A 16,146-nucleotide genomic window follows, 5' to 3' on the forward strand; every position below is an offset into this window, starting at 1 on the left:
TTTGACTGGACATCAGGAAAAACATCCTAACTGTTAGAGCCATACGACAATGGAACCAATGACCTAGAGAGGTAGTGGGCTCTCCAACACTGGAGGCATTCAAGAGGCAGCTGGACAGCCATCTGTGGGGAATGCTTTAATTTGGATTCCTACATTGAGCAGGGGGGTTGACTTGATGGCCTTATACGCCCCTTCCAACTCTACTATTCTATGATTCTATGATTCTAAGCACTCATATAACCCTAGTTGCAAATGTGACAAAACAGTTTTTTGTTTTGTAAAAAATGTGTGGCTTAAAGATTAGAAATGTTGAATGTGACCTTTTCTGAAGTCAAAGGAAGATAAGTGTACATTGTTAACCCTACTTGCAGTCTTGTTATATATGATTCAGAGTGTTGCTGAACTACAACTCCCATCATCCCTGGCCATTGGCCCTAAATTTATGCCAACCTCACAATTTAAGTTCCCAATCTTACCCACAACCTCCTCGCAGTCTCGTGATTCAGAGTGAAAATGTTTGCTTTCCAAAACGTTAGGGGAAAAGTATTTCACAAAATAAATAACAGTTTTAAAAGTAATTGACAGAACAAAGTACCCACTGGCTTAAAGCAGAACTCTTCATACAAAGGCTAGATGTAGCATAGAATAATCAGTTACAGAAAATCAGTCTGGGTGAGATCCAACTTCATGCCAGCAGAGCAACCACAATGGAATTCCTCTTCTCCCCCTCCCCACTACATCCCCGTGACCCCCAGTTTGCTGTGTCCCTCAACCATCCACAGCAGATATTAAGAGCATGCAAGGGGCTGCGGGGGGGGGGGGGACAGAGGAAGCAGGAATGTATTGCACAAGTGGAAGGCCACAATTGGATGTCACCCATTATGAATACAATGAACCCATTTGTTGTTATGTGCCTTAAAGACAATTACGACTTATGGCGACCCTATGAATCAGGGACTTCCAATAGCATCTTTTGTGAACCACCCTGTTCAGATCTTGTAAGTTCACATCGGTGGCTTCCTTTATGGAATCAACCCATCTCTTGTTTGGCCCTCTTTTCCTACTCCCTGCTGTTTTTTCCAGCATTGTTGTCTTTTCTAGTGAATCATGACGATTCTAGTGAATGAACTCATAATGGTAATAAAACTAAGGCAAGCCACCAACTCTGGGATAGCTGTTATATGTCTGTTAACTTCCACCTAATGTTGGGAGTAAGGAGTCATTTTAGGACAATACTATTATTTTCAGGATTTCTAGACCAAATGACAACTTTGAAATAGAGCATGAACTCATTTTCTTATCCTTGAATTTGTAGAGGAATCTAATTTTTGTTGCATGCTCCTTTTTTTCTTTTTTCCTTTTCCATGCTAAGAGAGATGGTGGCAAGTAAACTGCAGATTATGAGTTAGCTGTGGATCCGTTCAGCATATACCTAAATTCCATTAATGTAGTGTCTGAGTCTCTTTTCAAGATTATCTACACCTGTTTTGTATCAGTATTGCTCCTCCACATATCCTTGAATCATACACATACACAAAATTATTTCATTCACCATTTCCACACTCCTGGAATATTGAGCAAAATATCTGCAGCTTCAGCATTCATTCATGCTTCCCCAGTAGCACAAGAGTTTTATTATAACTGTCTCCTAGCTCTATGAGGGCAGGATCTCGTTCCAAAAAAACTTCTAAATCTATCTCCTAAAGCAGACGTGGGCAACCGTTGGCGTTCCAGATGTTGGTGAACCACAACTCCTATCATCCCTGGCCATTGGCCATGCGGGCTGGGGCTGGTCTGGAGGGCCAAAGGTTCCCCACACCTACCCTAAAGTTATGCTAACCTCCCAAATTAAGTTGTCTGTCTTACAGTGTGTTTTCAAAAAGAACACATCAAGGGTTCATGAAAAAGTTTAAAAAATACCCCAAGCCCAAATAATATTGTTCTACTCAATATTGAAATTTCTTGCTAAAGAACTTACTGTTAACAAGAGGCTGTTAATCAAACATGATCATTTCAAAACACTGATAATAAATGATAAAGTTTCTTCCAGCTAATTGGTACAGATTTCAGATATAACGTTGCCTCTTTTGCATTGCCATCTTACATTTCTCTAGGAAGAAACAAGTTTATTTCCAGCAGTCCAGTGAACAGATTTTTATTAGGATTTGCTTAGCCGTTCGGCTACATCAGCATAAGCTATTTCAATTTCTTTGTCAGCAGCACAAGTGTTGATGAATTCATCCCGAGCATAAGCATTTTTCAGGTATCGCCAAAGTCCTGTCATTTCTGCTGGAAACTCATAGTTTCGATATTTCTTCATTACAATCTAGAATGAAGACCCAACATCTGATTTTAATATTTATTTATGATTACACATGGACAAAGGAAATAAAAATGAAGTCATGAAGAAGTTAGTACTGTTTACCAATAAATTATTACTTGTTGAGTTTGCGAGAATATACAAAAAGGCATTTATACCCATGCTTAAGAACATCTTAATATCAGGATCATGAGCAGGAGACTGTTCATTGCGCTCCTGTCCCCCTTCTAGGCTTCTCATAGGCCTCTGGTTGGCCACTGAGAGATCAGGATGCTGGATTAAATAAAAGATGATGGGACTTTAACCTAAATGAATTGTTTGTTTGTTTGTTTATTTATTTATTTATTGCATTTGTATACCGCCCCATAGCCGAAGCTCTCTGGGCGGTTTACAACAATTAAGAACATTAAAAACAAATATACAAATTTAAAAGCGTATTTTAAAAAAGCAAATTTATTATTATTATTACTATTACTATTATTATTATTCCACAGTCTATACAGAAAATTAAAATGGGCATTAATTTACAAGTCCTAGCTGACTCGAGTCCAGGAGAATGGGCCCCACGAAACAACAAAGCTGGTAAGAATATTTTTCACATTATTGTTGCTATTTACCCAACATACTATGTTTGCTTTCTCTCGTGGTTATAGTCAGCTTCCATGTCTCTGTTTATGGCCTGAGGAACCAAACAAGACTCATGACTTTTCTGTTTTCTAGGTTTCTGTGTCAAGATCTACTAGTAAATATAATCTGATAAGTTAAATAACTGTATAACAACACATTTGCAGATCACCACTGGACATCCTGCATCTTAAATTTCTGAATTCCACCGCTAATATTTTCTGCATGTGACGTACTGAAGGGTGGGGAAGAGCCTTCTCTGTACATTAAAAGTATTAGAAAATAGTTTTCACCAATTTAGTAAATGCAATGTATGAATTTATTTGTGCTTTTATTCCTTTTCATGTGTGTGTCTGCTATTTTTTGTATTTCAATTTTTCCAATAAAAATTATTTTAAAAACCCACTGTATTAGAGGCACTTCACACATCACATTACAATCTATTTTGCATCCCTCCACATATGAAAATGCACACAGAGCAGTCAAGCTCGGATTTGTACAAGAAATGCAGCTTGTTGTCCTGAGCATAATGCATACTTTCTGCATTGCAATGTCTAAGTGTTCAAGAGAGAGATTCTCATTTTCCTCCCAGCTTTGGAAATGGGTATTGGGCATGGCAGAGTCAAGCTGGTATTTAAACTTGAATCAGAATTTTGCCCTGAACAAATATGCCAGATGGTGTTGGTAAAAATACCTCAATATTCCTCTGAGTTACTGTGTTACAAACTACATTGTGGCCAATCAAAACTGTCATCTTTCTCTCAAACTGCACAAAAGCAGAAATGGACTGAAATTTTGTTATTTTATTAACTAATTTATGAGAGCCAGTGTGGTGTAGTGGTTAGAGTGTTGGACTATGACCTGGGAGACCAGGGTTTGAATCCCCACACAGCCATGAAGCTCACTGGGTGACCTTGGGCCAGTCACTGCCTCTCAGCCTCAGAGGAAGGCAATGGTAAACCCCCTCTGAATACCGCTTACCATGAAAACCCTATTCATAGGGTCGCCATAAGTTGGGATCGACTTGAAGGCAGTTCATTTCCTTTTTTATGACTATTTACAATTATATATGAACTATTTATTGATATAACAGAAGAAAATGTTTTATTCTTCGAGGAAACAAGGGAATTGTGTTAACTCTTCCTATGGTTGTGAACTAGAGCCAGTGTGGCGTAGTGGTTAAGGTGTTGGACTACGACCTGGGAGACCAGGGTTCAAATCCCCACATAGCCATGAAGCTCACTGGGTGACCTTGGGCCAGTCGCTGCCTCTCAGCCTCATGAAAACCCTATTCATAGGGTTGCCATAAGTCGGAATCGACTTGAAGGCAGTACATTTACATTAGAACTAGGATAAAACTAGTGGTTACGATACAGCTCTTCACATATTTTAGCAAAACTTGTTTTATTTTATTTACATTTTAGATTTATATTCTGCCCTTCCTCCCAAAGGAGCACAAGGCAGCAAACACTTCAGTAATAAAAATACAATTAAAAATAAAATTAAAACATATTTAAAACATTTTAAAATGGGGGAAATCTAAAAACAAAACACGATAAAACAGCTGAAGCAAATTTAACAACAGATATAATGAAATCATGTATTTTCAGCAGACATCTAAAGGAGTACAGGGATGGCGCCTGCCTAATGTCACTAGGCAGGGAGTTACAAAATATAGGTGCTGTCACACTAAAGGCATGAGTCCTTACAATGTAGAACTGACACTGTGTGACACTTGTAGAAGTGGAGGTTCTGCAGATTGAAATGACTGGGGTAAGGCGATCCCTTTATATACCAATAACACCTTGAACTCAGCCCTGTAGCAATCTGGCAGCCAGTGCAGATCTTTGAGTGCAAGTGTAATATGCTGGCAGACTCTCATGTCAGCAATCATACTGCAGCATTTTGCACTAACTATACTTTCCAGACCAAGTACAAGGGAAGCTCCATGTAGAGTGCATTGCAGTAGTCCAGTCTTGAAGTTACCAGTGCCAGAACCATTACGGTCAAGCTGTCCCAGTCCAAGAATGGTTGCGCCTGATCTGACCTGATCTAAACTCCTTGCCACCCATACCGCTTTGGCCTCCAGTAACAAAGCTGGATCCAGGAGCATCCAAGGCTGTGTATTGCTGCATACTTGCTATAGAACAGGCAATGAACCAATTTCTCAGACACGAGAACTACTCACCCACTGAGCATCTGTCTTGCCAGGATTCAAGCTCAGCTTATTTTCCCTCATCCAGCCCACCACTGCATCAGACACTGGTCCAGGGCATGCCTGATTTAGATGTTATGAAGTAATAGAGCTGGGTGTTACCAGCATACTGATGGCACCTTGCCCCAAATCCCCTAATGACCACTCCCAATGGCAGGATAGAATAGTGCCCTGTAGTACCCCATAGGCACAACTGCCAAGGTTTCAAAAAGTTCTGTCCCAACATTATTCTCTGTACTCTGCCCCACAGGTAGAATGGTAGGACAGTGCCCCAAATACCTATCCTGTGGAGCTGATCCAGGGGGATACCATGGTCAATGGTATCAAAACCCACAGAAAGACTGAGAAGAGCAAAGCTGCACTCCCCTGTCCGACTCGTAATAAAGTGCGACTAAGGCTGAAACATGAGAGGACCTGGCACAAATACATAGTGTATTACACCTGCACATAAGGATTTCAAGCACAACTGATTTACAAAGTCACTTACCTTACCAAGTGAGATGTTTTCCATAGGCTGTATTAAGAGAGGCATCTTTGCCATGAACCAAAGTGAAGCAGCTGTCTTAAATAGTAGATTGGGAGTGCTAATGAGAGTGGCAGAATGAAAGACAGACAGACCTGACCGATGGACACAGTCTGACTAAACATTATCCTTTGCAAACCACAATGAAACCCATGAGAAGGAACCATAGCTCAAGGGTAAATGATAAGCTTTGCATGCAAAATATCCCAGATTTAATCCCTGGTGTTTCTCGGTAGGGCTGTGAAAGACTGTTTTCTGAAAATCTAGAGAGCCACTCACTGCAGACAATACTGATGTACATGGACCAATAGTCGGATCCAGTATAGAACAGCTTCATACATTCAGGGGGATTTCTTTTCGTTATACTCTGTGCGTTGTACTGCTACAGGGAACGTGAGAAGCTGCCTTATACCAGGTCAGATCATTTGCCCATCTATAATTTGTCCACTCGGATTGGCAGCAGCTGGCCATAGTCATGAATGATACTCTGGACAGCTGCTGCCAATCAGAGTAGACTGTTTACTGAATTTGGGCAGAATTATATGTGAGTATAGCTGGGCCGGAGGCGGCCTTGGAGGCCCCCACGTGTTGCTTTTGAGAATCTCATGTGGGTTGAGCAATTGTGCTGCCTGCCTGTCATCTGCTGGTCCTTTTGTACATGAAAGAAGTTTCTATTGCTTTCCATCTCTGGGCTTTTCACTGCTTATGGTGATGGGCAGCATGTACAGCAATGAGGGCAGAGCTTGGAAAAGTTACTTTTTTAAACTACAACTCCCATCAGCCCCAGCCAGCATGGCCACTGGATTGGGCTGATGGGAGCTGTAGTCCAAAAAAGTAACTTTTCCAAGCTCTGAATGAGGGGACTGGTAAATAAGTTATTTTATCCTCAAATCAGGTTGCCTGTCATGAAAATAAGACCTTGTCACCTTGACAACGTGAAGCTTGGGCAGAAGGTTGCAGTCAGCAAGAGTCAGCTCATCCCCATCCAGGAATTTGCGTTTCGACACTTTCTCTTCCTGTGTACAGCTTGCGTCTATCTCTTCAGGTAAAGGATTGCTCAGGTAGTCATCCAGCTTCTTCAAAGTCTTTGTTAAACCTCTTTCCAGACCTTTGTCAAGAAACAAATAAAGAGAAGAGTATTGAAACCAAATTTCCAACAAAGTCCATGGCCATGCAGAGAAAGCTTTCGACCTGGTGTGCTGGCAGTGCTCGGAGTACTAGTGTGGCCCGGCCTATGTACATCCATGTACTCTTATATTATTATTATCCCTAGTTTTCCTTGATAAGGATTGACTGTGGGAAGATACATGAAAAGAAAAGTCCAAAATTCTATCCACGTTGGGCACCTTACCACATTTTTTGGACACCTGAGACTATTGCATTTGGCTTCTGGCCTTGTACAGACCCATTACAAGTGGGATATTGCCTCTGCACTTCATCATGGTGTTTTTATTTTTGGACATTTCCCAAAATGCAGAATGAAATTCAGCTCTCTGCTTCTGCTGCTCCTTCTTCTAAAACATTACAATTCCAAAAATCTCTGATTTACAACAGTGGTTCCCAAGCAGGGGGTCAGGACCCCCATGGGGGTTACCCTTTACTATTATTATTATTATTATTATTATTATTATTATTAATGCCTGGTCTGTGCACCACCAACTTGCGAGCCTGCACTGCATGTACTCACAGCCACTCCCATCTCCTCTTCCTTCCTTCCTTCCTTCCTTCCTTCCTTCCTTCCTTCCTTCCTTCCTTCCTTCCTTCCAGTAAGCACAGTCAGTTCCTACCACACAGACAGGGCTGGCCCCAGGCATGCCGGGGCCCTTGGGTACCAGCCTGCCCTGGGCCCCTCCGCTCCCCCTCCGCGATCCGAGGAACTGAAGCATCCGCGGACCACAAGACAGGAGCTTCCGCGCCACCCGCTATCCCCACGCTTCACCTACCTTTCCATTGTTTTTTGTGGCATGTGCAGGTTTGCCATCAATCAAGATGGCGGCTGAGGTTTCCCTAAGGGGCTGAAGCCTCTGCCGCCATCTTTGTTGATGGCAGCAACGTGCGTGCAGCAAAAAACAACAGAAAGGTAGGTGAAGCGGAGGGATAGCAGGGGGGATGGCGGTCCGCAGATGCGTCCGCAAATTGCCGACGGAGAGCGGAGGGCCTCCTGTAGCTCCAGGGGCCCTCGGGCCAGTGCCCCACCTAGCCGCCCTTTAGAACTGGTCCTGCACACACCTGATCAGCAGAGCACTCAAGTGCATCAAGGGGCCAGCTGGGTTTATTTAAACTCCAGTGCTTCTCCCCAGTCCCCATCAGTGGCAGTGAGGGATTGATTCTGGCTGTAGAGACAGATGGAATCCTGGACGGGTCCATTTGCAAAATAATAATAATAATAATAATAATAATAATAATAATAATAATAATAATAACAGGGCAGAGTCCCAGAGCATTCCCCCATGAATACACACCTGGGCACTCATTAAAAATTCACTGTGTAGTTAACTTATAGTACAATGTATACATGCCTACTCAGAAGTAGTAGGGAGGAAGGGTGGAATATGAATGAATGAATGAATAAGTCTCTTCATATTTAATGGGGCTGACTCCCAGATAAATCAAATTGCAATGATCAACCAGACTAAGATTCTACTGTAGGTTTGTACTACTTGTGGGGGTGGGGGCATGGGGCTTTATAGTACAAAGATGCCTAATTCTGATTACAGGAAATAAAAAATTATAATACAAGGACATAGGCTGCAGTCCTAACCAAGTCTACTCCGCAGTTAGAATTCAATGGAGCAACAGCCATATGAGGTAGGTTAGGCTGAGAGTTAGTGGCTGATCCAAGGCAGTAAGTGAGCAAAAAATGATGGGTAAAGTAAGTTGAAAAATGTCAAATGGCAAATGCTCAGTGTATTTTTGTTGCTGTTTATCAAGGCTTTGAGTGTGTTTTTATACGTTCATTTTAAATATATTTTTAAATATTTTAAAATAAGTTAAGTTGCCCAAATGTTGTTTTGAGTTCTTGAGTGTGAGAACTAGGGTTGGCACTGGGGGACAGCAGGGCTCTTGTGCAGGCAGAAATGAAACAGAAATTAAATTAAGCCTTTTCTAGGAACAAGCTCTGTCTGAAAGAGCAAATTTTGCTATGGGCAGAAACAGCAACCAAAGGAAGGTTAGAAAGATGAGTCATGCCCTGAAGTCTGAAGGAAGAAGGAAGAATTGCTTCAAATGCAAATCTCCTAATCACCTTCAAAGAGATTGTCCTAGAAGGGAGACAGAAAAAGAGTTGATTTTAAACAGAAGCAAGCTGAAAGAAAATCAAATAGCTAAACTAAAGTGAAGCATTCCAGTTACTATGTATCTGATGGAAAGAATGATTATAAAACCAGATTTTTAATCAACACTGGTTGTACCACACATTTAATAAATAATAAAAATTTGTTTAAGAACTTTTGCTCCCGTACACAGACTGTAATTACAGCGCAGCAGGAGACATTTTCTGTTCTCAAGGAATAGGCACGATGGAGCTGCACTGAAAAACACCAGGGGGCGCCATAGAGCTTGAACTGAAAAATTGCCAGCATTTAAAGATAATTTAAGTGCCAGTAAAATAATGGAGCTTGGAGGTGAACTTTTCTTAAGTGACAAAATTTGTCGAGTTGTAGACCAAGGACTAGTGTATTATACTGCAAAAATGAAAAATGGACTTCTGCATTTGGAATATTTTGAAACTATGCATGCAAATACAACCAAAGAAACTGTGATTCTGGATGTTTACATCTTTGGCATCGAAGAATGGACATGCCAGCTTAGCCAGAATCAGTGCTATAGAGAAGGAAAATTTGGCTAGAGGCATTACAATTGGACAATGCAAATCTACAGAAAAATGTGAATGCTGTATAAAGATAAAATGTATGAAACCAAAATTTCCCAAGAAAAGTGAAAGGAAAACTATAAAACTTCTAGAATTAATTCACACAGACCTTTGTGGACCCATGAGAATGCCATCACAGTATGGAAATTTATACATGCTTACCTTCATAGATGATTACTCTAGGTATACTACAATGTACCTACTGAGAGAGAAAGGTCAAGTACTTCAAAAATTGAAGGACTGTGTCAGAATTGTATCCAATAAATTTGGCAGAAAGCCACAAACTATAAGATCTGACAATGGAGGAGAATTTGTGTCCAGGGCTATGTCAAACTTTCTACATGAGGAAGGCATGGAGCACCAGAGTATTGTTATTTATATTCCAGAACAAAATGGGGTCACCGAATGCATGAACTATTGGACAGATGATTTGTTCCTTATTGGAAGATGCACAGTTACCACAGAAATACTGGGGGGAAGCAGCAGCAGCTACTGCCAGCTATCTGCAGAACTGACTTCTGGCAGCTGCAACCAACAAAACACCTTTCGAGCTATGGCATGATCAGACACCAAGTGTGTCTCACCTTCATGTATTAGGCTGCAAGGCCTCTGGGCACATTCCAGAACAAAAGAGGTCAAAATTTGACAACACTGCCAAGGAAGGAATATTCACTGGATATTCTTCAAAGCAGAAGGGATTACTGAGTCATAGACCTCAAAACAGGTGAAAAAATGTCCACTGCTGAGATACCCCAACCTTTCAGGGACTATTTCTACTGGAAGTTTTAAAGGGTTTATGGAAGATGTGGCATACCAGTCCCCTTTAACTCTTCTGTTGGTGGCACAAGATCACCGTATACAGCTAGAGGAATATCTGGAGTATCCTGTGGAGAGGAACTCTCAGTTGGTACAAAATTACTTAAACTCAGTAATTTGAAACATAGCCCACCTTCTTGCCATCCAGAATGTGATAGCTGAAACAAATGAGCAGAATCTCCTTAACCCCATTTTAGGTGAAGTCCGAAATGGGGCTAGGAAAGCTGAGAGAAAAACATGTCCTTTATATGTTCTTCACTCCTGAAACATCTTTGACCTGAACAACACTACAAGGCTCGTCTTGAAGGCTGGTTTGGAGCCATGAACAGGAGTGGTAATACACTGAAACAAGATCCCACACATCATTTCTAAAAGCAGTGATATAAAGTGATTGATGCGTTGCCATTTCTCAAACAAAAGTGTTACTATCCTTACTTTAATAAATTCTAAATTTGATTTTGACACTTGACATTCTACTGCCAGATTAATCTCCTTCAGCTGCATTTTTCTGTGCAAGGCACACTGAAATGGCAATATTAGCAGAGCACACCTGCCGCTGTTATTAGGGCAACCTGGAAATACTGAGGATTCTCTTGGGGTTTTTTACACCTGTTGAATAATAAGTTTTCCACTCATGGACAGCAATGAATAATATTGTTTTACTATAAAGTCCCATTCAATTCCATTTATTTATTTACTCAACTGGATTTTTGAAATCCTAGCTGAACAATCTGTTTTTTGGAGGTGGCCCTCTTCAGATAAGACATTTGCCTATACTTGATCATCTGCTTCGTATTTCTAATTTGAGGTGGTGGCAGGGGGAGGAAATATAGAGCATTGTTTTGCATTATAGGGTAGGGATGACTAGGTTCTGTTTTCTTAGGAGCCTCTCTATTTTCTGACAATAGCTCAGGGGCTGGAAGTGCATTTTGCCGCATGATTCAACTCCTTCACACTTAACAAGTTATCTGGCTCCACAATAAAGATGAAACCTACTAGTGTCATTTCCTAGGAAGGTTTTTCTAAAGCTATCAACTTCAGTCTTCGTTCAGCAAGCACCCACCTGCCTGCCTTCTTACTGAGAACCAGTCCAGGCAGTGTCACTGGCTGTCAGCTTCCTCGTCCTCCTTAGTCTTAGTGTTGCGCTTGTAGAACTCAACAAGGAGGAGGAGGGCAAAACTAGAATTACTTGGTGCTGCCTTTCATTAGCTCTGGTTCCATCTACTGTTGGGTTTTCCTGCCTTCCACTCTACCAGTCCCTAGGGCAGTGGTTCTCAAACGGTGCGCCGCGGCACCCTGGTGCGCCGCAAGAGGTGACTAGGTGTGCCACAAATATTAGGAAAGTATATTTTAAAAATGAGAAGAAACCCATTTGTATAGAGATTTATTACATCCATGATCAATTAATATAAATATAATATATATTAATATATTTTTAATTTTGTACACGAAGTGCGCCAGAAATTTTTTATATGTTTTACAGTGCGCCCCGAACCAAAAAAGTTTGAGAACCACTGCCCTAGGGGCACCAGCCACCACTGTGCTCTAGCATTAGATACAAAATCCAGATGAGAAACATTACAAGTGAAATGGTGAGTAACCCTTTCACAACATCATTTTTACAATTTGGTAGACCTCTAAGGGGCAGATAAAAGTTGCTTTTGAAGATGCATCTGGCTACTGTAACCAATTGGCCATTCTCATTCTCTAAAACAGCAGTGTTTTTATGTAAACTATACACTAAGCTACAAATGATATTAACTGTATCTTGCACAGCTGTCCAAATATATGCATAAAACATGCATGTATACTCCCCGGCAAAGCATACAGAATACGGCAGTGTTTCTCAACCAGTGCCACAGCATGCTCAGTGACTCCTGACTTGCTTGCCTTGTCCCCTAGTCATGCCAGAGCGTTTTGGGGGAAAGGGCCAGAGGAGGTGTTGAAGGAAATTAGAAAGTGAGATAAAAGGTTACTATTAAAATAAATAAATACATAGATTGGGAACAGAAAGAAAGGAGATAAGAGAGGAAAGCTGTTATAGGAGCAAGAAATGCATGTAAAAGGACCAGGGAGAAGGGATGAAAGAAATTGGCAATTGAGAGGAGGGGTGGAGGATAAGTTACGTGTCCAGTGTGAAAGAGTGGGAGACAAATGGGAAGATGGGTAAAAATACTTTGAGAGGCGTGTAGGGGTGGGAAAAGAAAAATATAAAAGCAACAGCCTTCTCCCCTTAAAGTCTCTGGATCAGCAAATTCTGTCTAAAATGGGAAGGGTGTCACGATTAGGGATATAATTCAGTTTGATGCTGGTTCAGTGAACTGGCAGGTTTTATGGTCTGTTGTAGTTAGCGTGTCTTTATCTTCTGCTTTTCCCAGTTCATCCTTTTTCATTGCCAAAAAATAATGTTATTCTTTTCCCCCCAATGATTGCCTGTGATTATTTTTTATTCAAAAGTAAATGAGACAGGTAATTTCCCATCAAGTACAGTAGGGCCCCACTCATACAGCGGGTTACATTCCGGACCCCCGCTGTAAAGCGAAAACCACTGTAAAGCGGAACTCATTTAATAGAATAGCGTGCGATGCCTGAAAACCGCCGTAAAAGCGGAACAAGCGCCATATGAGTGGGGCTTTAGTCTAATTGTGTCTAATTGAGACCGCCACATTAGCGAAGCGCCTTAAAGCGAAGCGCCATAAAGTGGGGCCCTACTATATGCATCTTGCCTCAGGGTTACTATCTGTCAGAAGAGAGGAGACAAAAGTCACACACACAATTAAATGAAGCTTCTGCAGTTGATTTTTTTTTCAGATGAGCTGTGTGATGTAATTTTGAAACTTCAAAACTGAATCCAATTTATTTTCAAGGCTTGACTGGTTGCTATCTGCTGAGCTCTTGATCTTACAGTTAGCCTGTTTGACCTAGAACTAACCAACTTATTTTTCTTCCTTCCCCACCTCCCTACCCCCAACACAACTCAGTCAGTTTTTTTAGTGTGCTGGTGGTGACATACTTTTTGCCTGCCTGAGGCAACAGACTAGTAAAGAACTGTGAGCTGGGTGAAAATCACAGAGATTAAAAAAAAAACAGATACAAGGGGGAGACAGGTTAAGAATCAAACAATGAATGTAAATGGCTACCGTCATCAGCTCAATGACACAGAAGTTAAAGGGAATATTTCAGCAATTCAGATCAAAGATATCATCGATAACAATGTTGTTTTAAAAAATCCAGTATCAAGCAAAAATCACAGAACCTTATAACAAACAAGATTGCTCTGCGAAGATAGTGAATGTGCAAACTGCGGGGTAGTCTGATGTACTGATCACCGTTATTGAATTTGTCACCCATCCATAGTCACAATACCTCCAGAGCAAATTCTGTACTTAGCTTGAAGAAAACTGAGCTATCGCAGCCTTGCCACAAGGAAAACTCTGTAGGAAAGAAGTTAGTGAGTTCCATAGATGGAATAGATACATGTAGAAGGTGTGTCAGTAATTGCCACTTGATTATGCCAAACTCTGCCTCCACCTACTACCATTTTGTGACTGATGGGTCTCAGTTATTTATTTATTTATTTATTTATTTATTTATTTATTTATATCCCACTCTTTCTCCCAATAGGAGCCCAGAGTGGCAAACAAAAGCGCCACAAACACTCTAAAACGTCATAAAAATAGATTTTAAAATATATTACAACAAAACATATTTAAAAAACACATTAAAACAAAACATCTTGAAAAACATCTTTTTAAAAAGCTTTAAAAACATCTTAAAAGCAATTCCAACACAGACTGTATGTTATTTATCACATCCCTTCACCCGAAGGTCCCAGGGTATGGTTTGAAGGCACATGAGGTCATCACCTTGCTGAAGCCAGAGCATGAAGCACTGTGGCCAAGTCATTTTTCCCAAAAGGAGCTGTACTTTGCAAATCAGCCAGAGCTAGGAAAAGGCGCTCATCTGCAAATGGTATTTTGGTATTCTCCTGGAGTGGCTGTCTGAGTTGAGTGTAGGTAGTACTGCTTTGCAGGGGTTCAAGTCCTACTTGGATGGTCATCTTCAGAGGGTGATGCTCGGGGAATGTTGTTCGGCCCAGTGGAACCTTCAGTGTGGGATTCTGCATGATTGGATCTTATCTCCCATGCTATTTAACATCTACATGAAACCACTGAATGGGATCATCCAGAGTTTTCAAGTACGTTGTTAGGAATATGCTGATGACACACAGCTTCCCTTCTCCTTTACATCTGCAGATGTGGCAGTGGATGTGTTAGATCAGTGTCTTGCCTTGCTAATGGACTGGATGAAAGCCAATAATCGGAAACTTAATCCAGATAAGACTGAGGCACTGTTAGTGGGTAGTACCCTAGACCAGATGGATGGGATGTGGCCTGTTCTGGATGGGATCGCACTCCCTTTGAAGGAGCAGGCACATCGCTTGGGGATACTCCTGGATCCATTACTGTTGCTTGAGGCTCAAGTTTTAATATGTCTTTTAATATCTTTAATCCTTTTTTAAAAGATGTTTTTAAAGTTTTTTTTAATGTTTTTAACATTGTTTTGTTTTAATGTATTTTAAGGTCTTTTTATAATGTTTTAGAGCTTTTTTAGTGTTTCTGTTTGCCGCCCTGGGCTCCTGCTGGAAGGAAGGGCAGGGTACAAATAAAATAATAAATAAGTGGCCTTGATGCTGCAGAATGCCTTCCATCAACTTTTGCTGGTGGTCCAGATGTACCCCTATCTGGATGGGGATGGCCTAACTTTTGTTGTGTACACTCTGGTAACCTCTAGGTTAGACTGCTGTAATGTGTTATATGTGGGGCTGCCTTTGAAGATGGTTCAGAAACTGCAGCTGGTGCAGAATTGGATGGCTAGATTGTTGACCAGGATAAGTCGGTCTGACGATATAACCCCAATGCTGGCATGATTGCACTGGCTATCAATTAGTTTCCAGGCTCAATTCAAAGTGCTGGTTTTAACCTATAAAGCCTTATGTGGCTCAGGACCTCAATACCTCAAGGACCGCCTCTTCCCATATAAACCAACCTGGACCCTGCAATTGTCATCAAAGGCCCTTTTTTGTGTGCCCTCTCCATGGGAGGTTCAGACGGTGGCAACACGAAAAAGGGCCTTTTCAGTGGTGCCCCCCAGCTGTGGATTCTCTCCTAAAGGAGGCATGCCTGGCACTATCTTTAGCCATCTGTAGGTGCCAGGGAAGGACTTTTCTCTATGCCCAGGCCTTTGGCCCCTGATGACCTCTTTTAGTGGGGCAGAGCCAGTATACCTGCCCTTTATTTGTATTGAGTGTGTTTGTTTTAATTTGGTTTTAGTAGTCAGCAGGGATTCTGTTGTTTTAATTGGTTACATAAGTCTCTTTGGGTCATCTGGTGAGAAAAGTGACCCATAAATATAAATAAAAATAGTAATAAAAATACTGCAGAAATGTGGAGAACTGACTTTAAGAAGGGGAAAATGAGAAACTGAGAACCAAAACTGACCAATCCTTCCATCCCTACTCTAGTGTGAGGGAAAGTGGTTCAATATTCACACATGAGCCCAATTTTAGCTTTACTGACAACAAAATTTGAGAACTGCCTTTTTTTTAAAAAAAGTAAGTGGACTTTCTTTCAATCCGCAATGTGAAGCCACCCCAAAATGACCTCTGTAAACCTGCAAGCTGCTTAATTGTCACACAAAGGCTTGTTTATCAAGCTATGACCTGTATACAAAATGAATCGTGACTGCCTGCTACCTTTGCCGACTGACAGATGCTT

The 16,146-nt window shown here is 41.2% G+C and overlaps 1 protein-coding gene across 1 annotated transcript in view; it reads right to left on the reverse strand.

The window, feature by feature from the left end:
- Positions 1-2,139: 2,139 nt before the first annotated feature.
- Positions 2,140-16,146, reverse strand: part of CLIC5 (chloride intracellular channel 5) — an 89,815-nt gene continuing 75,808 nt past the window's right edge. Inside the window, exons 5-6 of the mRNA XM_061622349.1 lie at positions 6,609-6,790; positions 2,140-2,326 (exon numbers count right to left, since the gene is read on the reverse strand). Of these exons, the coding sequence (XP_061478333.1) occupies positions 2,159-2,326; positions 6,609-6,790 (350 nt within the window). The 3' untranslated portion in view covers positions 2,140-2,158. The remainder of the gene's footprint in view (positions 2,327-6,608; positions 6,791-16,146) is intronic.

The sequence above is a fragment of the Rhineura floridana genome, chromosome 4, assembly GCF_030035675.1.
Source record: "Rhineura floridana isolate rRhiFlo1 chromosome 4, rRhiFlo1.hap2, whole genome shotgun sequence".
NCBI classification, from domain to species: Eukaryota; Metazoa; Chordata; class Lepidosauria; order Squamata; family Rhineuridae; genus Rhineura; species Rhineura floridana.